This window comes from Leuciscus leuciscus (genome assembly GCF_965113295.1).
Source record: "Leuciscus leuciscus genome assembly, chromosome: 21".
In the NCBI taxonomy this organism is placed as follows: Eukaryota; Metazoa; Chordata; class Actinopteri; order Cypriniformes; family Leuciscidae; genus Leuciscus; species Leuciscus leuciscus.
This window is the reverse complement of record NC_138745.1, coordinates 19,083,541-19,111,279: the sequence shown is the minus strand read 5'-3', so window position 1 is coordinate 19,111,279 and position 27,739 is coordinate 19,083,541. Positions and strand designations below refer to the sequence as shown.

Sequence of the window (27,739 nt, the reverse complement as noted above, 5' to 3'; positions counted from 1 at the left end):
GCATGTAAAGGTAGTGTATGAATGATGTTCCAGTGAACAATACTTAAGATTCACCTCTGTGAATTTGTTTGAATTTAACATTGCTGCAAGATTTCCTTATTGCAAAGTTGTTTGTTTTTAGTCAGAATTTTTCTGCACTGATATTCAGCCTTTTTTACTCCCACAGCAAAGGATTCTTTCAGCCAAAATACATTTTTTTGCGACAATATACTGTACAAAATAAAAAAATAAAAAAACTGAATTTTCCGGCAGCTAGGGTGCCAGAGAAAAACCGTAAAATAGACATTGTAAAAATACAGTTTATAACTGTAATTTTACATAAAATCTTTCTTTAAAATCTTTATTTTTCAAAAATTCTTTAGCTTTTTAATGTAGGATCATATTTACTTGTATAAAAACAATAAACTGATCTGTAAAGTTTAAACACTGCTAAACAAATAACCAGTCTCTTAATCACAAAATAATATTTATTATTAGTTTTTACAGTATTTAATAAAAACAGTATAACAGTTTTAAAACTAGCAATGGTTTTAAAACAATTGCAGCAGTATACTTAATATAACTGATGAAAATCTCTGTGCAAGTGAATGGAGGGAGATTGAACTCTCTTCTGAAAGAATGTTGCAATGTATGCTTTCTATTCATAGTCTGTAATTTTGGTTCAGAGAGAAAGAACCTTTCGAACAAACACAGGTGTCAAACTCAGGGTTGAAGCTAAACTCTGCAGGACAGTGGCCCTCCAGTTAAAAACACCTGAACCAGCTAATCAATGTCTTCAGGATTGCTAGAAACTTCCAGGCAGGTGTGTTGGAGCTGGTTGGAGCTACAGTAAAAGGAGCTACAGTAAAAAAAAAAAAAAATACAGTAAAAACAGTAAAAATATCAGAATAGTGGAAATTGGCACAAACAAAGCATGTTTGTGGAGGGAGTTTTCAAGAGAGACAGTGTGAGGATGTTATGAGTGGTAGTGTGTATGCGACAGGGGCTACACTAATCCAGATACTTTTGAATTCAGTGTGAACGATAAACTTTTGGAAAATGCTGGAACAATAGTGTGGTCTGAGAACATCTTAAAATTAAAACAATGTTTTCAAATGTGTCTGATTAATGTAGATGTAGCTAGAGAGTTTCATTACTGTTTTGATCTATGAAAATAACTGCTGGTTTCGTACCTCTTCAAGAACTCCAGCGTTGCTCCTTGGCCTGCTGGATACGAGATGTTCAGGCAGTTGTAGGAGGCAAACTCAACTGCATCACTGAAAGTGGTGCTGTGGCTATTACCAATGATTTGGCCCTTCTTGTTATTCATATACACAAGAGAAGGGATCTGTACATTTTTGTGACAAACAAAACGTAAAAAAACTAATTCCAGCAATTATTTTATCTTTAAATGGTGCAACTCTCACCTTTTCACCACACCTTTAATATCAGAAACTCACTCAACTTATCTGCAGAGAGAGACTTTTTGTGAAACAAAATATAAAAAACATAAATTCCAGCAATTATATTATATTTAAATGGTGCAGCTCTCACCTTTTCACGCCTTTAATATCAGAGCCTGTGTATCGTGAGATGCGGAGCACAACAACGGAGTCTGAAGTAGCTAGCTGTTCACTTAAAAGATCTTGCTCTCCAATTTCTAAACGGTTTTCACAGGATGAATTTTGAGTTCGTAAGCTTTCGAATGATACCTAATCTATGATGATTACTAAAATATGTGATATGAAAAAAAAGGCAATAAAAAAAAAAAGAGCACCAATCGTCCCGCTAGCAGGACATGACAATTAATTAAACCTGTTTTTCTCAAAATTCCGTTCCTGAAAATCATAGCAATCAGCCGACTTCAGATATTGTTACTGACAAACGATGAAATAAATAAAAACAGATTTGGAAAGGGCTTGAAACCAGCTTTAATATGGTATCAAAATCTGTAGGCCTAATAGGTAAAATTTCACCATGTGATTCATCACATATATAGCACGTTAGTTGGCTAGAAAAAAAAGAGCTATATTTTGCTAAGTATGTGTACTATTACATATTATATTTTAACTATATCAAATAAAGTTATTATAATAAAAAAACTAGTTATTTTTAACCTTAAATAATACTACCAGCTGATAGGGCTCTCTGTATGTTTACAGCTGTCACGGTGGGTTGCAGGAAGGCAGACGGAGACAAGGATATATTTCCAAAAACGAAGATTTAATGTAATTAAACACAGGACAGCAGAACAGGTAGCAACACACACTAAATACAACGGCGATCGGACAATGACTGACTAAACAGATGGAACTTAAATACAAACACAGATGACACTGATTAACAGAACACAGGTGATACAGATGACGATGATTGACTAAACAGGTGATACAACTGAACTGATAATTACAGTAACCATAGAAACGAAGGAGTGGCGGGAAAAGAACAAAGGAAAACAGGAACCAATCAAAACACAAACTGAAAGTCCAAACAAGCACTGACACGTGACAGTACTCCCCCGGAGGCATCCTGGAGTCTTAATCCAGAGGGTGAGCAGGGTATGTAGACTCCAGGGCGATGCCGGCAGCTCAGGAGACCAGGGCCGAGCAGGCTGTGCAGGCGGCCAGGGCGGAGCTAATGGTGGGAGGAGCCAAGGAGGACACAGGAAGGACTTGGAGCAGGAGGGAAAAGTAGGAATCCAGACTGCAGCCAGGTAGGCAGCCCATGGTAGAACCGATGGAGGGAGGAGCCTTGGTGGAGAAAGGGCTGACGACTCCAGGGGGCCGACTGATGGAGGCGGAGCAGGTGGAAGTGGAAGTGGAGACCAGGGTGTAGACAGAGAGCCGACGAGCCAAGGCGATGCTGAGGATCTGGAGGGACATGGCGATGCCGACGGCTCTGGCGACCGAGGCGCAGGCGGGGATCCAGAAGCCCGCGGTGGAGCCGGAGCGACAGAGGACCTAGGTGGAGCTGGAGGGAGTGAGGAGCCCGACGGAGCCAGAGGGACGAAGGGATGAGGCGAAGCCAGAGGAGTGTAGTCCCGAGGCGAGGGCAGGCCGACGAACGACCAAGTCGAAGCCGGAGGGACGAAGGAGCCCGGTGGAGCTGGTGGACTGATGGGCCACGGTGAAGATGAGGGAGGTGGGAGCCAAGGTAGAGTTAATGGACCGACGGGCCGAGGTAGAGTCCTGGTCGTGGAGGCCGGAGGCGGAGACCGGGGATCCACCGACCATGATGGAACTGGAGACTGGCAGACCCGCGCCGACCCCACATCACTGATGGTGGAATAAGGGTAAGCTGAGGGGCTGACAGGAAGCAGCAGAGGCGTGGAGGAGATTATGATAGGAGGAGGTGAGAGAGTGATGCTGGGTGGGAGTTCAGGAACAGGCTCAGGAACCATCTCAGGCTCAGGTTCTGGAACAGATTCAGGTTTGGGAACAGACTCAGGAACAGATACAGGCTCAGGAAACGATACAGGCTCTGAAGTGGCAGCGGCCATCCTGGCTGAAGACTCAGGCGGCGAGGCAGCGGCCATCTTTGCCGAGGGCTCAGGCGGCGAGGCGGCAGCCATCTTTGCTGAGGGCTCGACAGGCATGACGTGATGACATTCTGGCTTGATAGGCATGACGTGAAGAAGCTCTAGAAGGGTGGTCTTGACGGGACGAGACTCTGGAAGGGTGGAAACTTTATATTCTTCAAAATATCCTCTTTTGTGCTCAGCAGAATAAATAAATTGATACAGGTTTGGAACAAACCCTTTTTGGGTGAACTATCCCTTTAATAGTCCTAAGACTTCATTTTCAATACCACCGATAACTGAAATGCATGAAAGTAGCACTGTTTTTAGTTACCTGGATGAGCGCACTTATATACAGTGTTGCCATGGACGAAAGCGAAAATGAGAAAATATTATGATTAACCAATCAGAATCAAGAGCCGTGTAATAATAACATGTGACGTTTTTATTCCCTAACTAAAAAACAAAGACATTTCAATTCAATTTCAATTTGTATCCCTATATTGTGACTCAGGTCACTTTCCAGGTTGTTTCTACAGAACTTCTCAAAAGGGGCTTGTGTGCTTACAGCAGCTTAAACCAAGGCCTTCCTCATGGCTGGAGACATGAATGGGGATGGGAGGATCAGCTTGGAAGGTTGGTATCTATCCTCAGATACTTTATAAATATGACATGTAATGTGTGGGCTAAATGTTAGCGATTAATCTACATCTCCTATACCTTCTTCACCTTTCTTGTAGAATTTTCAGCCCTTGTTAATGCTTCCTGAGACCAGTTGTGACGGTCAAACATGGCAAAGAAAAAAAGCTGCATTTTTCCACTGGGATCTTGTCAGTATAGCAGTTTTCAAAGATGATTTGTGCAGGCTTGTCTTGTATGTTTTACTGTACTGTTATTGTTTGAGCTTGGAATTTCTACAAGAAAATGTAGCCTAATACAAAATAAACATGTTTAAACAATATTTCTTGCATAGTCATTGTGTATTTGTTGTAAATAAGTCATCTTGAATATTCACTGAACAAAATTATAAACGCAACACTTTTGTTTTTGCCCCCATTTTTCATGAGCTGAACTAAGACTTTTTCTATGTACACAAAAGGCCGATTTCTCTCAAATATTGTTCACAAATCTGTCTAAATCTGTGTTAGTGAGCACTTCTCCTTTGCCGAGATAATCCACACACCTCATAGGTGTGGCATATCAAGATTAGATTAGACAGCATGTTTAATGCACAGGTGTGCCTTAGGCTGGCCACAATAAAAGGCCACTCTAAAATGTGCAGTTTTATCACACAGCACAATGCCACAGATGTCGCAAGTTTTGAGGGAGCGTGCAATTGGCATGCTGACTGCAGGAATTTCCACCAGAGCTGTTGCCCGTGAATTGAATGTTCATTTCTCTACCATAAGCTGTCTCCAAAGTCGTTTCGGAGAATTTGGCAGTACATCCAACCGGCCTCACAACCGCAGACCACGTGTAACCACACCAGCCCAGAACCTCCACATATCCAGTAACTTCCCACAGCCATTGAAGAGGAGTGGACCAACATTCCACAGGCCACAATCAACAACCTGATCAACTCTATGCGAAGGAGATGTGTTGCACTGCGTGAGACAAATGGTGGTCACACCAGATACTGACTGATTTTCGGACCCCCCAATACAAGAAAAACTGCACATTTTAGAGTGGCCTTTTATTGTGGCCAGCCTAAGGCAAACCTGTGCAATAATCATGCTGTCTAATCAGCATTTTGATATACCACACCTGTGAGGTGGATGGATTATCTTGGCAAAGGAGAAGTGCTCACTAACACAGATTTAGACAGATTTGTGAACAATATTTGAGAGAAATTTGTGTAAATACAAAAAGTCCTAATTCTTTGAGTTCAGCACATGAAAAATGGGGGCAAAAACATAAGTGTTGCGTTTATAATTTTGTTCAGTGTATGTATAGCCTATAAAGAGAATTCTTCAGAAGTGATTTTGCATGCTGGTGACAAACATTTAGTAACTAAAAATGTATTTTGAATCTTTGATTAGAATATTTGTTATCATCCAAACTTAAATAGTTTTGTTGCAGCTGTTGAGTAAACAAGCGAACACAATAAAAAAATCACAATGACATGTAAAGTACTGGAGTAGCAAGTTTGTCTTGTTTTGCATTATTTTGTGCATTGGTTATCAGTGTTGAATACACATAAAACCTTAAGTGTTTTATCATATTTGAAAGTAATCTGACACTCTGAAACGTTTGCTTCTGTCCAATCCCCCAGCTGTCCCAGAATCTGCAAAGCATCATCTTGCATGTAGAATATAAATATAGTAAAGAGACTGTAAATGGGTCACACCCCCCACCCACCCATCCCAAGAAAAAGAAAAAAACAACATTAAAAATTATTCTTACACATTTCCTGAAGGGTGAAACATATCTGAAAGGGAATAATAATGGAATTAAATAAAAAATGCAATAAATAAAAACACAAAATGAGAACAACACATATACAAGAATAAATAATTAAATCCTAATGTAGGCTACTGAACTTTATAAACAAATAAATAGATAGATAGCAAAATAGTAATTTAATTTTATCCAGCAGGAACTTATGTGCCTCTTTCTAAAGGAATTTTCTATTTGACCGACCGAAACAAGTGGTTCCAAATTAAAGTGGTTGGAAAGTAATAAAAGAAAATGATAATTTTTTTAATATGAGAATTACAGCACTCAATGGCATTGCCCAAATGCAAACACTGATGTGTGTTAGGAGGTCCCTTCTATGCTTCCCATAAGGAATCAGAGCATTGCCGTTTGAAAGGATAAAAATAGAGCTATAATGACTAGTGGACACATTTTTTTCGAAACCTTACCCAACAGAAGCAAATGGTGTCCGTTACAACCCCAGTGACAAACGTATAAAAGCCGGGCCCATGGGTGCCGTCGGTAGTCGTCGAACATCTGTGGAACAGTTGTCAGCTCAGCGCAAAGGTGAGTTTACCGGATGATAGGCCATGAGGATCATACACCAGGGCTCTGTGAATTGCTCTAATCACCATGGAATATGATTAACGAAAAATGGAGGAACAAAAATGAGGATGTAAACGGACTTGCAGCAGGACTGAAAACGCGATGATACACCACTCTCTTTACTTAACCAAACCAAGGACCTGCTATACTTTCTGAGATTTTGGATGAGCTTGCAATTATCCATTTTTTTTATCCAATTATCCAATTATCTGGCATTCTCGCATGACCTAACAGAGATCATATTTTGACTGTAGGAAGAAGTTTAACTGTAATGGGAGAATTGACGGTTAATTTGTGTTTTGGTGGCTTTGTGGGGGGTTTTAGGAATAAAGGGGCTAAATGTTAATTTTTCATAATTGGTTTTTCAGATTTGACAAAATTGAGTGTCGAAAACCTTGCATCTTAATTTATCATCATCTTATGTGGGTCTTATTTCCAGAAAAATCAAAATGGCATTTGCTGGTATTCTCAAGGACGCTGATGTGGCTGCAGCCCTTAAGGATTGCGCTGGTAAGACACATCTGCAATAACTCTCCACAGAAAAACAATAGACTATTGATAAATTCGCTGATTTTTTATGTATTTTCATGTGTAATCCCAGCTGCTGACTCCTTCAACTACAAGACCTTCTTCGCCAAGGTTGGCCTGAGCGCAAAGACCCCCGACGACATCAAGAAGGCCTTCTACATCATCGACCAGGACAAGAGTGGCTTCATTGAGGAGGATGAGCTCAAGTAAGTCCAGTCTTAAATCACGTTTTCATAATAAAATGACCTGGTGTCTACTGGTTCAAACCCTGGAACAATGCTTGAGGTTGATTGTTTGTGCCCTTCAGACTGTTCCTGCAGAACTTCTCCGCTGGTGCCAGAGCGCTCAGTGATGCAGAGACAAAGGCCTTCCTGAAAGCTGGAGATGCTGATGGTGATGGCATGATTGGAGTTGATGGTAAGCCTGGGTTACTTAATCTCATATTCATAATTTTTTTATGACTTTACAGTACTGAGGTGTCAAAGCATTATACGACATGATTAAACCTATGAATTCCAATGAAGCTTAAAAAAAATCTTTGTTACAAAACATATTTTTCCATCTTACATTTTTAGCTCTTGACTTTGTTGCTAGTTTTATATTTAAAGCAGGCCTGCTACAGTATATGCGGCTAACCAACTAGATAAACCAATAATAGACCTGCAGTAAAACTTCAACTATTTAGTTCTGTAATAATCTCATATACATTTTGGATGATATTGGTCAAGTTATAAGGTTGTACCTCTAAGCTTTAAGCAGTTCTTACTGATATGAATGAGATGTTAAAATGATTAATTTCAGACTGTAATTGTTATCTTTATCATTTTCTTTCCACAGAGTTTGCTTTGCTTGTAAAGGCCTAAGCATTCATTGACCCTTGTCTTTGGAACCAGAGCTCTGCTTACCTATCATCTTTTTTATATTTATTTATGAACTCCTCCTTGCAAAGAACGCACGCTCAATGTCTTGAAAAGCTATTTATAATTAATATTGTTTCATTGCATTGTATTGTTTCTGTAAAAACCTACTGTGTGCAAGCTTACAACCTCTTTTGCACTTTAAGGAAATAAAAATACATTTGATGTAAAACAACATTCTTGGCTCAATATCTCTGAATTTCGCATGTGGGAAGAAATCCTTTTTTAATTTTATTTTAAGAGTTAAAACTGTTACAATGAAAAGATAAAAGTGTCTTTGGACAATGGTTCATTGGCACAACCGATACATGTAAGAAGCACAGGCATTAACATTTTAGCAAGCAGTGTGAATGAGTAGGCCTATAGGCATTTAGTTGAACTGACAGAGGAATTAGCAGTTTTTGAATGTAAACAGGGAATGGGTAAGTGTGACTCCTGTCTAACACATTCAGGAAGTGAGCTAATGAGCCTTGCGCAGTCATCACTTACAGCTCTAAGTGACTGAGTGAGAGTGTCACTTTATACTCAGATCCCAAAGGCATATCACACATGACACAACATGACTGAAGCAAAGGAGGAGAATCTCACTTTCTCTTTTTGAGTGTACTTTTAACACCACAGTTCTGTATAATTGTTATACTATACTAATTAAAATATTTGCCTCTCTTTGCCAAAGAAAGAAAGTTATAGTTTATCCTCTAATCTAACCTACATCAATGCACTTCTTTTCTGAATCAGATCTTATAGAAAAAGTAGGCTAAGTAATAATTCTGAATTCAAACTATATATAGTAGTGTTACTAATATTTCCTAAAAATCTTTTTAGTCTTTAAAGGGATACTCCACCGAAAAATGAAAATTCTGTCATCATATACTCACCCTCATGTTGTTTCAAACCTGTATGAATTTCTTTCTTTTGCTGAACAGAAAGGAAGATATCTAGAAGAATGTCAGTAACCAGACAGTTTTTGATACCATTGACTTCCATAGTATATTTTTTTCCTACTATGGAAGTCAATGGTATCTAAAACTGTCTGGTTACTGACATTCTTCTAGATATCTTCCTTTCTGTTCAGCAAAAGAAAGAAATTCATACAGGTTTGAAACAACATGAGGGTGAGTATATGATGACAGAATTTTCATTTTTCGGTGGAGTATCCCTTTAAAGGTGCAGTAGGCTACCTATATGTAATATAGACATCTAGCGGTTGAATTGGGTAGCCTACTGCAGTCCAAATTCGAAATATTGGAGAGGGTTGTTTCTCCCACCCCCAGCTCATCAGACACAATGCTGACGCAGGTTGCCTTTTTGAGGTTTGAGAACACGCAACATGAACGAGCAGGCATGTGCACAGGTAGGGCTCAACCTGTGCAGAGCACATGCCCTTTTTGCCTTACACTCCGAAGTGCCCTTTTTTTGGTTGTGTTTTTTTTTATAATTTTTTTTATAAATCAATGCTATTGGTCAACCTTTACGTCTGTCTGTCTGTTTTACAAATATTTAGCCAATGAAAGTTATTAAAAATAGCTCGTGACTAAATCTTGTTGGATTCTCAAACTGTCAGTAATCCTCATAACTCCACCCCTCTATCTTGACTAAAACTGAAGTTCCGCAGCAGACTGAGAGCAGTTGAACAAATTTGTTATGAGGATTACTAACAGTTTGAGGATCTAACAAGATTTAGTCACAAGCTATTTCAAGATTTAGTCACAAGCTATTTTCATTGTCTAAATATTTGTAAAACAGACAGACGTAAAGGGTGACCAAGAGAAAATAAAAATCAAGCGTAGCGTTAGTTCTGGCAGGTCACGTTAGTCAAGCTCGCATCAGCTGACTCTCAGCTGATCCACATCTACCTATAGGAATACGACGCCTATCACGGTATACATATATAAGCTTCTTCAGTATTATCAGCAGCTATCGCGTTTCTCAGGAGCTAATTACCCTCCTCCATCCCCAGCTCCTCCTCTCGCCCAGTCAGGATTTGGCATTCTGATTCCCTTTGAATCAGAATAAATTCTCGAATTATGTTGTACTTAAAATCTTGAATTAAATATATTTGCAAACATTCATGTTGGTTCTGTTCTGTTTACCCCAAGGGGGGTTATTGCTGCTGTGCTCTCCCTGCTCTTATCCATGCTAGGCTGCATGGATACGCAGGGAGTTCTCGCCCAGAACGGAACCATACAACCAATCCAAACTGTATGCTAATTGTCAATCGTACTTGACGGTAGTGGTCCTGACAGAAATCTTGTTTAAATAAGTACAGCATTTTCTTTACGCAAGAAACACTATGTCTATTAAGGCTCATATTTTATTTGAGTTCGGAGACATGTGGGACCGGAGAGAGAGGGCTAGCAGGTTCTTGAATTTAAACATTCAAGGGATGCGAAAGAGAACTCGCGCAAAAAAAGATTTGTGTGTGAGTGTGAGCCTAATATTCCTGCTGTCACTTTAAGACATAATGCACAGATTCAGTTGTTACTGCACACATGCGTTGTCTTTCTCAACCGTATAAGTTCACTTAAGGCATAACAGACTATGTCTGCAAAAGGATACTCATCAAGACAGACATGTTGACAATTTTTGTGTGAATTTGTCCATTCCAGCACAAGACTTGAAAGTGAACTCAATATTTGCGCACTGTCTGAGGCGTTTTGAACCGTAAAAAAACAAACAACCTTTTTCAGTTTCAGCACATGCCCATCAAAAGGTCTGTGCACCGCCCTGTGAACGAGCTTAATGGACAACGGAAGGCAACAAGCACTTACACTGTAAGTTGATGAGTTGATTTATCCGCATTTTAATATACCTCTGGACATAGAACTTTTTAGATGGATGCCGAGGCTTAGGTCAGGTAGAATCTGCGATCTCTGACCTAGTTTGTTTGCTGGCTGCAATACACTGTGTTTTCTGCCAGCTGGCAACCTGAGGTGTCGAAATACTATTGGGTAAATTGGCAGCAGGCGGGATCACACAGACCAAAACAAAAACGGACATTCCGACACGGAACACATATGTGACCCTGGACCACAAAACCAGTCATAAGTGGCACAGGTATATTTGTGGCAATGGCCAACAATACATTGTATGGGTCAAAATGATCGATTTTTCTTTTATGCCAAAAATCATTAGGAAATTAAGTAAAGATCATGTTCCATGAAGATATTTTGTAAATTTCCAACCGTAAACATATGAAACAATTATTTTTGTGAGTGAATGCAGGATTATGCAGCAAAATCGCAAACATAAATGGACAACTTTAAAGGCCATTTTCTCAATGTTTAGATTTCAGATTATGTATACATCTCATTTAAAAAAAATTACCCTTGTCCAGGGTCACACAATTCAAAGTAGAATAACTGGCTGTAGCATTGTTTTCAGAGAAACAAGTATGTGAACTATGAATCATCTCTCTGCTTGCAGTGTGTCAATCCCGCTTTTCGCCAAGGTAAGTGTATACACACACATACACACACACGACATTATACGTCATCAATAGCGGTTCACTTCCACGATTTGGTACGATTGCGTTCATATCAGCAGCGAACCATACTGGAGTTCACATGAACCGTACCCCAGACCACCCTTTTTAAGCGGACTCGAGTACGGTTCGCGGGTGCACACCCGAGTTTGGAAGACAGCGTTCACATCATCCAAACAAACCGAACTCTGACGTCATTCGAACCCAAGTGCGCACCAAAAGTGCTAGTGTGAAAGCGCCCTTAGTACAGTCAAAAGTTAAAGCACTTTAATAACTCTTTTAATGGCACAATTAAAATACACTAAAACAATGTTCCCTTTCAGTCACTCACGTTCAACGTAACATCGACGTGACGACGTAATTGGGATCGCCTTGAGAGACCAATCTACTTCGAGAGTATTAAAACGAGCCGATGAACATTGGCATGCGATAATTGCATCAGCTGCTTTGCTTGCAGCGCAAGCATATAACGAGCAGCAGGTGCATCGCATATTGTCTTTTGCTTCGGAGCCGAGCGGTTCTAAGAAGAAAATGAGTCTGCTTCTTCAGGAGAGCGCCTCTTCAAGCTGGTGTTGGTGTCACAGCGCAGACAGCGCTGGTCGCGATTTCACAGCGAGCAAAACAGCTGTTTTCAAAGCTCAGAGTGTTGCGCCTTCAATGAGAATGTGAGTGCTCACATCAGGCTTGCACTATCGTCCTGTTTGTGTAGCCACGGTCATCCCTGGGTGCTTCAGCACCAGAGAGAGCAGTTTTTCCTAAAAGAACATACACGGTTGAGAACAAAACTGTGCTCGTGGGTGGCTTATGTTCTCTCTGAAAGCATGACCACGTCGGCACATTGCATTCCGGCATGCTGCCCCACCTCGGGTGCGTCTGTTTGTACGGTGTCTGGGAGCCTGGCTAGCACTTCCCAGCCCGTCTCGCTGGCTCATTCGTACCATCAGACTCGGCTATGCGATTCAGTTAGCCCGACGTTTTTTCTCGATATGGAGTTGGACTCGATCAACATGACAGCGTGCCTCACAGAGGCCCGTGTCCAGACAATGTTCAACTGCGTGAGCTCGCTCAGACGCAGGACAGCAGCACCACTGAAATTGTTTCAGAGGCTCCTGGGGGATATGGCATCTGCAGCCGCGGTAACGCCACTCGGATTGCTTCATATGAGGCCGCACCAAAACTGGCTCTATGATCGAGCCCAGAGATGGGCGTGGCAGAGTAGCTTGTGCCGGGTCCAAGTGACCCCGCACTATCACCAACCTCTCAGCTTGTGGTCAGACCCTTCGTTCCTGCAGGCAGGTGTTCCCCTAGAACAAGTGGTCTATTCTGTGGTCTCCATGGATGCCTCTGCCACCGGCTGGGGGGAAACATACAACGGGCATGCAGCTTCAACTGGGCCTCAACTGCATTGGAACATCAACTGCCTCGAGTTATTAGCAGAACATCTTGCACTGAGCCGCTTCAAAACGCAGCTACTAGGCAAGCATTTACTGGTCCGTACGGACAGCACTGCGACTGTTGCGTATATCAACCGCCAAGGTGGTCTATGCTCCCGCTGCATGTCACAACTCACCCGCCGTCTCCTCCTCTGGAGTCAGAAGCATCTGAGGTCGCTTCGTGCCGTTTACATTCCGGGCCTGCTCAACCCTGGTGCTGCCGGGAGAATGCCGACTCCATCCCCAGGTGGTCCAGCTGATTTTCAGGCGCTTCGGGACCACACAGGTAGATCTGTTTGCCGCCCCGGACACGTCTCACTGCCAGTTATTCTATTCCCTGACCGACGGGACCCTCGGCACGGATGCTCTGGCACACAGCTGGCCCCGGGGCCTACGCAAGTATGCGTTTCCCCCATTGAGCCTTCTTGCACAGACCTTGTGCAAAGTCAGGAAGGACGAGGAGCAGGTCTTGCTTGTTACGCCGTATTGGCCCAACTGGACCTGGTTCCTGGAACTAGTGCTCCTCGTGACAACTCCTCCCTGGCCCATTCCTCTGAGAGAGGACCTGCTCTCTCAGAGACGTGGCACCCTATGGCACTCGCGTCCGGACCTTTTGAAACTCCATGTCTGGTCCCTGGATGGGACGCGGAGGTTCTAGGTGACCTACCCCAAGCGGTAGTTGACACCATCACTTCCGCTAAAGCTCCCTCTACGAGGTGCCTCTATGCGTTGAAGTGAAACCTGACAGCGGGCACCTCGCTGACAGACATCTTTAGAGCTGCGGGCTGGGCGACACCTAACACGTTCGCAAGGTGTTATAGCCTATGTGTTGAGATGGTTTCTTCCTGTGTGCTCGCTTCAACCAGCCGGTAACACCGAAGTTCCCGCTCTAGTGTCGGCTTGCTGCGCCACTCCCTTCCACTGGAACGGATACATACGCTTTTTGCTCCAGTCGAGTTCCTCACTCAGGCAAACCCTGTGAGTTCCTCCGCACCCCTTTGGCAGTCGGACGTTGCGGAGCATCCAACGCCAGGCCTAGTGCTCATATGCTTGTGTAACTTGTGCTAGACTGGGTTCCATATGTAGTGATCCCTGCGGCGATCCCATATGCATTTTCTTCCACGACCAGCTCCCTGCGGTGAGCCTGTGTCTTTCCCTTGGCAGAGTCCACTCTGCCATCATTGTCCAGTGCTGCCTCCCCCTTCTCAGGCTGGAGCTACCCCAGTGACATTCCATATGTTGCCCTGCCCCTTCGGCCAGTTCATATGTGTATTCTCCACATGGTACCCCCCTTCGGACAGGATGTGGCTTCCGCAGCGTCCCTCTCCCCTGAAAAGGCTTGCTTTCCCAGCGTTATCCAAGAGTTCCACTGTGTGGGGTATAACGGAACGGCAGTTCAAACTCCTCTACGCAGGCCTTCCGCCCCAGCAAGTTGGGGATCTGACAGTCTTTCCATGTGATCCCAATTACGTCGTCACGTCGACGTTACGTTGAACGTGAGCGACGGAAAGGGACCGACTCAGTTACTAACGTAACCCTCGTTCCCTGAAGGAAGGAACGGGAGACGTAACGTCCCGTCGCCACGGTTCCTGACCATCGCTGTATGGCCAAACACGTCTCGGCTCCTCAGCGTAAAACAAAATGTGACGCACCTGCTGCTCGTTATTGCGGTGCAAGCAGAGCAGCTGATGCAATTATAGCATGCCAATGTGCATTGGCTCGTTTTAATACTCTCTAAGTAGATTGGTCTCTCAAGGCGATCCCAATTACATTGTCTCCCGTTCCCTCCTTTAGGGAACAAAGGAGGGTTACATTAGTAACCGAGACATTATATTTTGACTTGTGTACTTGCAGTTTCCCCCATGTTTCAAACAAAGTTTAAATTCAGAATAATCACCCAGCTAGCAAAAAGTCGTCTATTAGACGTTGAATAGACGTAAATCTTCAACGTCTAATTACGGTCCACAGAAGGTTGAAAATGAAAATTGAAAAGACGTCAAATTTGTCCGAATTTTCAACGTTGAAAACAGGTCGATCTTCAACGTCTAATTTCGGTCCACTGATGGTTGAAAATGAAAATTGAAAAGACGTCAAATTTGTCCAACTTTTCAACGTTGAAAACAGGTCCACATTAACATGCCATAACATATGAATGAAACAAAGCTTTAAAGGGTTATAATAACTTTAATTAAACAGCACATTTTAAATAGTGCAAACAGTCAAGTAACCAACAGATTTCACATTAGAGTCTGCAATAACATTGGTCCAGTAACCAACACAGATTTCAGAGTGCAAATTACACATAGGTCGGTCCAGTAACCAACACAGATTTCAGAGTGCAATACACATAGGTTGTTCCAGTAACCAACACAGATTTCAGAGTGCATATCGGTCCAGTAACCAACACAGATTTCAAAGTGCATATCGGTCCAGTAACCAACACAGATTTCAAAGTGCAATACACATAGGTTGTTCCAGTAACCAACACAGATTTCAGAGTGCATTATCGGTCCAGTAACCAACACAGATTTCAAAGTGCAATACACATAGGTTGTTCCAGTAACCAACACAGATTTCAGAGTGCATATCGGTCCAGTAACCAACACAGATTTCAAAGTGCATATCGGTCCAGTAACCAACACAGATTTCAAAGTGCATATCGGTCCAGTAACCAACACAGATTTCAAAGTGCAATACACATAGGTTGTTCCAGTAACCAACACAGATTTCAGAGTGCATTATCGGTCCAGTAACCAACACAGATTTCAAAGTGCAATACACATAGGTTGTTCCAGTAACCAACACAGATTTCAGAGTGCATATCGGTCCAGTAACCAACACAGATTTCAGAGTGCATATCGGTCCAGTAACCAACACAGATTTCAGAGTGCATATCGGTCCAGTAACCAACACAGATTTCACAAGAGTCAGTGCAATAAACGTTGGTCCAGTAACCAACACAGTTCACTTTCCAAGAGTCAAAACAACTCTAAGAAAGAAAATGTACATTAAATGTCAAACTTTATTGCGACCTCCACCTCCAGCTCTCCCTGGAGCATGTTTAAGTGTCTCAGCCATGGCAGCCCTGATTTCCACTTCTGTGGCAGTTTTACTCCACTTCATTACTGCGGCTGCAAAAGAAAATATATTAGATGGTACATGAATAAACGTCTTACATCATTAAGGCCCCTACTACACATTGTATTTACATTTTATCAATTAACAATTGCATGGATTTGCATACCTTCCCAAAAAAAATACAATTGGTAAGCTAAATTAGATATATACAGTTGCTTCTCAAATTAGAATGTCATGAAAAAGTCAATGTCAGGAATTCAACTTAACAGGTGAAACTAATATATTATATAGACTCATTACATGCAAAGTGAGATATTTCAATCCTTTATAATTTTGATGATTATTGGCTTACAGCTTATGAAACCCCCAATTTCAAAATCTCAGAAAAATGTAATATTACATAAAAAAAAAAAAAGATTGTTAATACAGAAATGTTGGCCCTCTGAAAAGTATAATCATGCATATGTACTCAGCAGGGGCGATTACAGGATTTAATAAATGGGGGGACCAAGAGAACCAGTGAGGGGGGGCCCATGGGAAATTAGAAAATTAAACTGGAAATAATTTATTTAGAAAATAAGCACGATTTCAAAATTATAACAAAAATAAAACCTTGAAATCTCTCACTTTGCATGTAATGAGTCTATATAATAAATTACTTTCACCTGTTAAAGGTCCAATATGTAGGAATTTTGTAATAAAATATTCCCAAATCACTTGAACAGTGTTATATATTTCCTTCAGTTGTGTGCTTACAATATCCCAAAAGTCCCCAAAGATTTTTAATTTCAGAGAAATTTTAATTTTAAATAATTGTCCGTCCCGGAATTTTTTTTCACTTGTCGCCTGTCACTGACGTAATATCCGGTTCTCCCTGGTTTCCGCTGTATGGTAACCAGAGCCCTCTGATTGTAACCAAGGCAACAGACATGGACAACTGTGTAGTTCGAAATGTCTATCTGCACGCTTGTTGTTTTGTTCAAACATTATGGACCATGGCAAGCAGACTTTAAAATAAAAAAAGGAGAACAACATCAGCGCGGTGTTTTCGAGATGTCGAGAGCTCTATGTCCGAGACTAACTTCCAATTGATGTTGCTCTTATGTACTTTATTACACCAGTAAGAAAATGTACGTAAAACTAATCAATGTTATATAGTTTACATGATTAAATGTTAGAATATGATCTGTATTCTGATGTTGAAATTACTGCTATCTCATACAGACAAACTACACATAGAATAACATAACTAACAATACACTAGTTTAGTTTGAGCAAGTGAAACAGCGCTGCAAGTTTCATTCGTCTAATAAACTGACCTGTGAGTAGTAATTCAACACTTCCGTGTATTTCGGTAGAATTGTCAATATTCCTTTATATTCGCGGGACTTGCGTCGCGTGTGTCTCTTAGCACTCACGACCTGCTTCATATCAGTCATGATAAAAACATCCATGTATTCACTCATCCATAAACATCATTAGTAAGGGTGTCATGATTCTCCAAATCCTCGATTCGATTACATTTTCGAATCTAAACTCACGGTTTGACTCGATTCGATTCTCGATAAAAAAAAATGAAAGCACAAGCTATGCCATTTTTTTACTTTTATGCAATATAATAATATCTGACCTTTGTTCGCAATGTACCACACACTACATTGTCAAATTTAAAACGTTTATTAACAACATAATGTTACAATAACTTATATCTTAAGTCAATTGGAAACTTAAACAATATAACCTATTACAGTCCTGGGGCTCCCAGGACTCCTCAGAGCAGTTACAGGCGAATAGACTGTAACTGCTCAGGGAATTCCAAAGCTGCACACATATATTCAAACGCACATAACTATTGAACCCGTTCTTAATTAGCATCTGAACGCCATCAGTGTTTCTCACATGTTCGCGTTTAAAGTCTGTGTAGAGGGAATGGTGTCGTCTTGGCGGCCCCTAATTTAATAACAAATGATCGTTGCGACGGAAGTGAATCAATCAAAACCAACTTTAGCTGGAAAATATCTGAATGCCATCAGCGTTTCTCACAGGATCGCGTTTAAAGTCTGTGTAGAGGGAATGGTGTCGTCTTGGCGGCCCCTAATTTAATAACTAATGATCATTGCGACGGAAGCGAATCAATCAAAACCAACTTTAGCTGGAAAATAACTTTATTAAAGAACCGCTATAAAGCCAAAACAATCTTACGTTAAATTATGCATTTATCTCTGTAAAGCTGCTTTGAGACAATCTACATTGTTAAAAGCGCTATATAAATGAAGATGACTTGACTTGACTAGACCCTTTTACAGCCCACGTGATCAAATAGTTGCGTGCGCATTTTGGCAACGGAAGTGGTGTTTTTCCCCACTGGCTCTAACGTGTTAGCACCTCCGAAAGTTGATCAAAACGGTTTCCCAGCATCAAAATGTCTGGTTGTTGCGTTTACGGTTGCACTAATCGATATTCCACCAAGGGGCTTAAGATTTATAGGATTCCGACAGGATCACGGCCGTTTCAGAAGAGTGGCTGCAGGCGATTAAACGTGTTGATTGGAGCGAGGACATAATAAAAAATGCTCACGTCTGTTGTTTAATCCGCTCGCGTAGCTTGACACGCTGCTGATTCTCGCCATACTTCCGTTGCCAATATGCGCACGCATACGTCATCATTGTGTACAAACAGTAAAAGGGTCTATAGCACGGCGTTTTAAATTGGGTTTCCACAGCGTTTGCAACGCAGTACGAGAGAACGTTCTCGTAAGGGAACGCTTGGTTCCTCGCATAACCTCGGTTCCCTTAGAGATAAGGGAACGAGTACTGCATTGCCTTGCCGTGCTATTTCGCTCATATCAGGTACTTCAGGTTCGCTTCAGTCGATTTAAACCTAAAGTCCTATGGCGAGTTTTCTCTGAATGTTTACTTCAGCCGCTTCCAAATTGGCACGCTCGAGGTTGGCAGGGCGCCAAGCGCTCCCATTGGACCGCACACCACTGCTAACTCGCCATAGGTTTGTGCAGTTGTCGCAGCACAGCTGAGCCAGCTCGCTCAGACGAGCTATGATGCTCTCGCTATGCAGCTGCAATGCATTTTAAAATAAAGGCTTCAATATTCTCGAAAAAAGGAGTTTTAACTATTACAGGCAAGCCGAGCTGACTTGACATATGGGGCGTGGCAGCATCGACGATTCCATTTTTTGATTCGATGATCGAGATTGAGCATTAATTTCGATCGATTTCAATTTAAAATCGAAATCGTGATACCCTTAATCATTAGATTTATCGGTTACAGTTGACGACAAGCTCCATAATTCTTAGCAAATTTTGCGACATCAAATTTGCACCTTTGTTATTGTAAGAGGTTAGCAAGCCCTAGCGGCGAAGAAATTTACATTTTGGACCTTTAAGTTGAATTGCTAAAATGAATTGACTTTTCCACTATTCTAATTTGAGAAGCACATGTATAAACATGAAAAATGCAGTTACCTTTTACAACAGAGTAAAAAACGGTATCCTGGAAGGCTTTTTTCTCACTGCGACCCCGCCCCTTCATGTTGAAAGCAGCCATTAGGCTGTTGGTGAAAAGCCTGAGAAAACATGCAGAAAATCATATAGTGAGGTCAACACCTACATTCTACAAATATTCCTTTATGCTTTCATTATTCCTAATGAATCATCTCTTTCTGCATTTTTGCTTTTCTATGTGCTAAGAGGAGGGCAAATAGAAGGAAATTAGTAAAAATTTAACTGCATAATTACATTCTATATTCTGATCATGTGACAGTTGTTTAATACCTGTCCATTACTTTATGGACGCAGTCTTTGTTATTCCTCCCTCCCACCTTTGAGAGCTGGGACACCTGTACATGATACATGAAAAGCCACTCAATACATTATGAATAAACCAATGGTGTTGGAAATATACTGATTGTTGCCAGATTGGGCTTAAATCGGAACTAGTCATGTTGACTCATCCATACAATAACACATTCTATAAAGCTGTGTGCATGTTAACAGATGCTGCGATAATTTAGACGTTTTGGACACTTGGAGGTCTAGTCTAGAGGTCTGCATTCCCGCGGCTGTCCCGCGGGATCCGACCAGATATTTTGCGCCGCGGGATTAAATTTCCGACTAAAAAACGGTAGCGGTCGGTAACTCTGGTGTAATTTGAACGGGAGCGGTCGGTCATTCAATATCACGTTCCCGACGCCGACGTTCTTTCAGAACAGCATATCTTCGCTTTACCTAATCTTAATCTTATCGACCAACAGGGTCTGCCCTGTAGGCTACTCAGGACCGTTATGCACGCGCTGCACGCACGGACCAGTAACGGTTCTTTCTGTCATGCATTGATTGCATTTGCTTAACAGCAAAATGTTACGAATTTTGATAATACGAATAAAAATAATAGCCTACACTTCTTTCTTTTTTTTCGCTGCGATATTTTTTCCCCTACTGTCTGCAGCAAAATGTTAAATTTTGTATATTGACAAGGCGAATAAAATAATAATAAAAAAATGTTTGTGCAGACTACATTTTTATTTTCTCTGTGAAAATGTACATGTGAAATTCTGGGAGATCTATATTAAAGCGGGATGGTCGGGTCGGGAAGAAAATTATTCTAAGCAGACAGCGGGTGAACAAATAGTGTATATATAGCGGGAACGGGTGGGTGCGGGATATAACCCCAGCGGGAGCGGGCGGGAGCGGGACTTAAAAAACAGTCCCGCGCAGACCTCTAGTCTAGTCTTATTGACACAGTTTAGTCCAATTTCTGTAGAAATCATACCCTTTGTTTCCAGAGGTTGCGGTCCTTGAGACGTGCCTCTTCTTCAGCAAAATCTTCTAAGGTTTCTAGTCTAGCAACATGGACAGCAGAATTCAGCGGCTCATAGTGCCTTCCGACTCTTTTTATCTCATCAAGAAGTTCAACTAGCTTTCCAAGCACTGACTTCTGGTATTCTGTGGAAGAAAATATATTAATTCATTTATTTTTGTTACTTTGATTATTAAAGAATCATACAATAAATATTGACCATGGACGTACTAGCTTGAGACATGGGGAATAAGCCTCTCTCGGACTGTGATGGGTTTCGAACTCCACGCTGAGGCGTGCGAGAACGCCTAGATCCTGAAAAAAAAGAAAAGGAAAAAAGGGTGAAGCTCATTAAAATCCTTTTTTAAAGACAGCTGCTCCTGCAATAATGTCAGTAAGTGAGGTAGGAGAATTGACAACTATGAAGAATGCAACTGATCATGGACTCACTAGATGAGGATGCCCGTCCTTTTCTGCTCCCGGAGTGTGATGGGTTTCGAACTCCACGCTGAGGCGTGCGAGAACGCCTAGATCCTGAAAAAAAAGAAAAGGAAAAAAGGGTGAAGCTCATTAAAATCCTTTTTTAAAGACAGCTGCTCCTGCAATAATGTCAGTAAGTGAGGTAGGAGAATTGACAACTATGAAGAATGCAACTGATCATGGACTCACTAGATGAGGATGCCCGTCCTTTTCTGCTCCCGGAGTGTGATGGGTTTCGAACTCCACGCTGAGGCGTGCGAGAATGCCTAGAACCTGAAAAAAATTATTAAATAAAAAAACAGCATTGAAGCTCATTGAAATTGTTTTTAAAGACAGCTGCTCCTGCAATGATGTCAATAAGTGAGGTAGGAGAATTGACAACTATGAAGAATGCAACTGATCATGGACTCACTAGATGAGGATGGCCGACCTTTTCTGCTCCCGGAGTGTGATGGGTTTCGAACTCCACGCTGAGGCGTGCGAGAACGCCTAGAACCTGAAAAATAAAAAACAGCATTGAAGCTCATTGAAATTGTTTTTAAAGACAGCTGCTCCTGCAATGATGTCAATAAATAAGGTAGGAGATTTGACAACTATGAAGATTGCAACTGGTCATGGACTCACTGGATGAGGATGCCCGACCTTTTCTGCTCTCGGAGTGTGATGGGTTTCGAACTCCACGCTGAGGCGTGCAAGAACCCATAGATCCTAAAAAAATTATAAAATAAAAAAACAGCATTGAAGCTCATTAGCCGCGTTTCCACTGTCGGGCCAGTGCGAGCCAGGGCTTTAAACGGGCCGTGCCGGGCTAATAGCACCGGGCCTGCGTTTCCACTGTCGGGCCAGTGCGAGCCAGGGCTTCACTAAGGCCCAATCCCAATTCTATTTTATACCCCTTCGCCTACCCCTAACCCTTACCCCTTGAAACAGAGGGGCAAGGTGTAGGGGTGAAAATATTCCCCTAAGAAATGGGACACCACTACTACACCATTACATGTCATTATACATCGTCGCTAGCGCCTAAGTCACAGGAGACGCGCCAATGTTTATCACAAACTTCCAAGATGCCGTCGTCAGCTGTAGTCTTGCGTGAGTTACAGCTATTTTTTGTATTTTTCTTGTGAAGTTTGCAGAAAGAAACGGAGATGAAGATATCTTCAACGCCTAATGGTGTGTTCACACCGGACGTGAATAGCGCGTCAGGCGCGAGTGATTTCAATGCGTTTACGCGCGTCTGGAGGTCTTGCGGCACGAATGAGGCGTTTAGTGCGGCGCGGTGGACGCGAATTCGCCTCATTCGCGCGTCCACTTCGCTTCAAACTTTTGCTGAAGCGAACTTTAATGATTTTTTTTGCAACCCGTTTCTTTGAAGAACATGACCGTAAATATGAACACGAGATTTAATGTGACAAAGAAAATGATTATTGGCAGTCATGTTGCCTCTGTAGCCGGTGTATGCAGGTACATTTCTCATACCCCTTCGTTTGAAGTGTGGTCCCGAAAAATCTTCGTTTCAAGGGCCATCTGGGCCTTCCCCTTACCCCTACCCCTCCAACCAAAAGAGAATTGAGACAGCCCTACCCCTTCACGTGCACACGCAAAACGGAGGGGTAGGGTCAAGGGGTGAATTGGGATTGGCCCTAAAACACACCCGTAACACGCCTCTCTGGAACAACGTCACACTAACCCATCATTTCACCAACAGATGGAAGTTTTATCAGAAAACGAATCAGAAATCACTGGAAACAGCGTTGAAAACAAACATGATAAAAGCAGCCGTTTGCTGGCATTTTTGTTGTTTACTTGAATATTTAAAACCCAAGCATTTATGTTTTACCACAGGTTTACAATAAAAAGTGATAGATTGATCATAATGAATTAATTTATGTCAAAATTGCACATTAGTCACTCTAATGTTAGGTCTATCACACTTACTTCTTCTGTACCGTTTCTGTTTATGGTAGGCTAGTTACAGGACATTACATCACATTTAGAAAGAATGATAATTTCTACAAATATATGCCAACAAAAATACGACCTGATGAGCTTTAGCACTCTCTCGACTTCCATTCAGATATTTTCAGTCAGAGAAACAGAGGAAGCTCCCGAAAAAAAAGTTGCTTTATTTTATGATAGTCCGGTATAAAGAGACGAGACGTAGGCTACTGACAGATAAAATAAAAACATGACTGTGATCCTTTATGATTGGTCTGATTTCTTCAAGCGCTCACGATGTTTTTTTACTATGCGTATCTTCAAGCGTTTACTATGTTTACTATGGTAATGATTAGCGCGCATAGTCTTTTGTATCACAAACAGAAGGCATTCAAACATGAACGCGAGTTAAATTATTTTAAAATCTTTAATGCTGACAGAATCATCCGGCGCTGCCGTCTCCCGACTCAGGTGAACTCTGCCTCTGTTGGTAACCACTCCTCTAGCCCGCATTGGCCCAAGGTATTCGACGGGCCAGAAATCCTGGCCGTTGGCCCAGAGTAAGCCCCGATCAAGCCCCGGAAATGACAGTGGAAACGCGACTGGCCCTGGCACGCACTAGCACGGCCCGGCCCTGGCCCGACAGTGGAAACGCGGCTATTGAAATCTTTTTTAAAGACAGCTATCCTTTTTAAAGACTCACTGGATGAGGACGCTCGACTTTTTCTGCTCCCGGACTGTGATGGCTTTCGAACTCCACGCTGAGGTGTGCGAGAACGCCTAGACCCTTAACAACAACAAAAAAAAAAAAGCGTTGAAGCTCATTGAAATATTTTTTTTGCTCCTGCAATAATGTCAATAAGTGAGGTAGGAGAATTGACAACTTTGAAGAATGCAACTGATCATGGACATGAAAAAACAATGTACTAGCCAATTTAAATAAAAATTTTACTGACTTACTGGCTGACTCTGGACTAAATGCTTCTGATGATTCAGACCTTGTGGGTGAACGGTGAGGCGTTGGACGAGAACATCCAGAAACTGAAAAAGGAACAGGAAGTGTGAAATACTTTGTTTTGAACCCAGACTTAAAAATACTTTATATTCAATTTGCATTGTGAGCAAGTAGAATAAATAAAAACATGAAATTACTTTCTGAATATGCAGGACTCTCTGGTTGTCTAACGGTGGTGTTAGCCAGTTCTGGGGGTGCAGGTAACTCAAGCAGCATAGTTTTTTTTTGTCCTGTGGTTGCTAAAAGAAATTCCAAAACCAGAAGCATCAGCAACTTAAATGACAGAAAAACTCATATTGCCAACCATTCCCTGAAGTTTGATGACTGAATTATACCACTGGACTAGCCCAGCTATTTTACTCACCCTTTTGTGAGAGCTTAATCTTTGGCGGAGGAACCGGAAGCAACACTGTATCCTCTAGGCAAGAACATGCACAATGAAATTAATCACAGTAAGATAACGATGAATACTAATACAGTTTACACAACTTAAACTGTACTCACCCTTTTTCTTGTCTGGCAAGGGCTCATCCTCCTCAGGAGACAAATCTGACCCTGCCAATATTATATTTGTCATTTATGATATGTGATTGTTTACATTATACGCTCATTGTTTAATGCATGTCCTTAAATAGGACCAAATAAATTACCTTGAACATAATCTTCAAATTTCCTTCTTTTCTTCATTCTCTTTTGACAGACTGTGTCCTCCTCTTCGGTTTGAGCTGAGGTGTAATTATATTTTTCACACTCCTGTCGGCTTACTAAAAATCAGGAATGAAAACAAACACTACTAACGATAGTAATACGTATTCAAGTATTATAGTATTTTAACTAAAAAAAAAATAAAAAAATAAAAAAAGCCAGAAATAACATTCAAAATATATATTTGTTTCACCTGATGTCACTTTGACTTTAACAAATTCAAAGCTTAACCAGTCCTCTTGTGGTTGTAAAAGGCGCTTATGTGCCACAGACACGTTTTTTAGAGGCCATCGCACCACTTTGGTCTCTGTGTCAATCCAGTTCAATGGCAAAACTCCTTCCATCTGCTTCCCATTCTCCACCCAAACAGCCCGTGCGTATACCATTGCCTGAAACACAATTAGATTATTTAATTTAGAACTACACATTTCCTTTTCTACATGATGCTAACAGTGCACTACTATTTTGAATAATAGTAAATATTACATACGTTATTTGTGTTCATTTCCTGTGCTCCATTCCATGGAGGAGAGGAAAAAGGACATGCCCTTGTTCACAAGGGAGGCAAGCAACCTTCCGGTAAAGGTCTTCGGTTTGCAATAACTTTGTCTTTGTCCGTTTTCTTTGAACATAGACTATATTGAATAGCCTTGACTCACATGGCTTCTTAAAAAAGTCTTTTGTGTCCTTTTGGCTCAGCACATCACATACCAAAGTTCCATCCTGCCTTTTTTCCTTCACAAATGCAAAATTTTCATTGTGAAGCATAAAGCAGTAGTCTTTATCTTTAGTTGATATATAAAAACACGACCTTGTCTCTTGAGGCTTGTTGATGCCTTTCTTAACATTTTCGATCTCAGTCATCCGCTTTGTTACTTGAGCGATTGGATTGTGGCTATTTTTGACCAATCTTTTAATTACTTGCAGATGATTTTCGAATGGGAAACATGAGATGTCATTTAGTGAACAGTTGAAGTGAGAAGCATCTTCATGCAGATGCAACAGGCAGTGCACATTGTAGACTGCAAATGTTTTTCCATAAAGGTCATCACACCCTTTAACAAAGTATTTTAGAAGCTCCTCGGCATATGCAATATATGAACGTCGTGTGTTCTCATCAGAGCTCAGCAGGATTGACAGAGCCACTGTCAATGTCAAAAAGTGAGTATACACTTCACGTGAAACTACATTTCGAAGAACAATTGGTCCAGTATATAAAACAAACTGTCGAAATTCAGTGGCTTTCCATCTATCTAGTTCCCTCAAACCCCTGGGCTGCCTTGCAAACTCACTTGGCATGGATCCATTCAGCTTGTTTAGTTTTTCTGAGATCTCATCTTTTTGTCTTGCAGATAGCCGGCACAATTTTGGACCCCGAGACAAAAAGACTAGAACACGTTTTACTACTCCTAAACAAATCAAATGCATATAGTCTAACACAAAAGAGCTCACGCAAGGTATGCCTGCATCAATAAGTGGGCTTTTTATAGTCTGGTGATCTTCATACAGTACTTGACTGAACTCCTCGTCTGTTCTTGCTCTAAAGGTCTCAGGACTGTTAAAAACCACTCTACCTTCCCACGATCCTTTGGCCAAACACCTTTCACAGCTGGAGTACCCATTGTGGTTTTTTATGCACTTTAAAAATGATCTTGCTGGTGCATCACATATAAAGGCCTTAAGGCTGATAGCATAAAGTTGACCTTCATACTCCATCCCAACAGCTTTGAGATGCTGAAACTCTTCCAAAAGGTCTTTGACAAAATCATCCAAAGGACTTGGCTTTGCTGTTCCACAGAAAAGTGCAACAATGAAAGGATCAAAATTGTGAAACTGTGCCAATATGGGCCAAAATTGAACACTGTTTGATTTAAAAAGTGGTACGCCATCAATGTTTACACACAACTCAATGTTTTGTGAAAAGGATTGGCACTGTGCAATCTTTAGTTTAATGCCTTGTTCTAATCCATAATATATGTACTGCCCATTACATCTAGAAAGACATTCAACGGTTTTGGGGGTTGAAAGGAGGGTGCGTGCATCCTTTGGCAGCTGGTGCCCATGTTTACGAAGGATGCCTAGTAGCTCATTCAATGACGTTTGAGTGATTGAATTACTTGTTGACCAAGTCCTTAAATCACAGGCAATATCTGGTGTATCACTGTCAGGGTGTAAACTCAGGATTTCAGGCTCAGAGTCCGAGGATTCTACATGCTCTGTGTATCCATAATCAGATTCGTTATCTTCTACAACTTCTTGAAGTCCATCACCATCACTTCTATCACTTGGTAGCGAATGAATATCAAGGCTGTCATCACTATCCAACTGAGCAATGGCATTTACTTCTGCTTTTCTTTTTCTCCAACTTCTTAAGTATGTCATATCTGCAACAGTAATATATGTTGACATTGTAAATTTTTTAAATTGATTTGATTTTTAAACATTATAAACAAAGTTTTATAGTGTTTGCTAATTATAGGAGGTACATTTATGTGCAGACATCATGATGCTTGCTTCAATTTAAATAGTGTAATCCTGGATTCTCTCAAGGACTGCCAACGTTTTGTAAGGATATCTTTCTTGTAATAATATTAAGTAATATTTGTAGCCTAGTTCTTGAGATAAGTTTAATTCTCCATTCTCAAATATTTTGATAGAAATTTCACAAATATATCAATTGTATAAATAATTGGTTAGTCAAATACACAATTTCTTTGTGATTTTTTGATATAACTACATTTTAGATAAATGTATATGTTCAACTCAAACAAATGATATTCAGAGATTTTCTTAATTTCATAAAGTTAATTATTACTGAGATATTTTCTAAGCCACT

General features: G+C 41.2%; 2 protein-coding genes across 7 annotated transcripts; one reads left to right on the top strand and one right to left on the bottom strand.

Moving 5' to 3' along the window:
* The first annotated feature begins 6,390 nt into the window (after positions 1–6,390).
* On the top strand, positions 6,391–8,137 carry LOC309485843 (parvalbumin-2). Its single transcript, XM_082152901.1, has 5 exons — positions 6,391–6,478; positions 6,957–7,027; positions 7,119–7,251; positions 7,353–7,462; positions 7,883–8,137. The coding sequence occupies exons 2-5, from the start codon at positions 6,967–6,969 to the stop codon at positions 7,906–7,908; spliced, it is 330 nt and encodes a 109-aa protein (XP_082009027.1). The 5' UTR covers positions 6,391–6,478; positions 6,957–6,966; the 3' UTR covers positions 7,909–8,137.
* A 6,652-nt stretch (positions 8,138–14,789) lies between these two features.
* On the bottom strand, positions 14,790–27,534 carry LOC309485759 (uncharacterized protein). 6 transcript variants are annotated; one of them, XM_082152778.1, is made up of 17 exons: positions 25,394–27,534; positions 25,097–25,292; positions 24,849–24,962; positions 24,703–24,753; positions 24,563–24,616; positions 24,336–24,437; positions 24,144–24,224; positions 23,887–23,970; positions 21,873–21,956; positions 21,661–21,744; positions 21,438–21,521; positions 21,219–21,302; positions 21,000–21,083; positions 20,742–20,914; positions 19,745–19,809; positions 19,436–19,536; positions 14,790–16,010 (listed from the first exon to the last, which is right to left on the bottom strand). In XM_082152778.1, exons 1-17 carry the CDS (start codon positions 25,406–25,408, stop codon positions 15,895–15,897), a joined length of 1,572 nt encoding a protein of 523 aa, XP_082008904.1. In that variant the 5' UTR covers positions 25,409–27,534; the 3' UTR covers positions 14,790–15,894. The 6 variants fall into 6 exon arrangements, with proteins under 6 accessions (XP_082008904.1, XP_082008903.1, XP_082008907.1 ...); XM_082152777.1 differs by having other exon boundaries at positions 25,097–27,534; XM_082152781.1 differs by lacking the exon at positions 19,745–19,809 and having other exon boundaries at positions 25,097–27,534.
* Between the last annotated feature and the right edge of the window lie 205 nt (positions 27,535–27,739).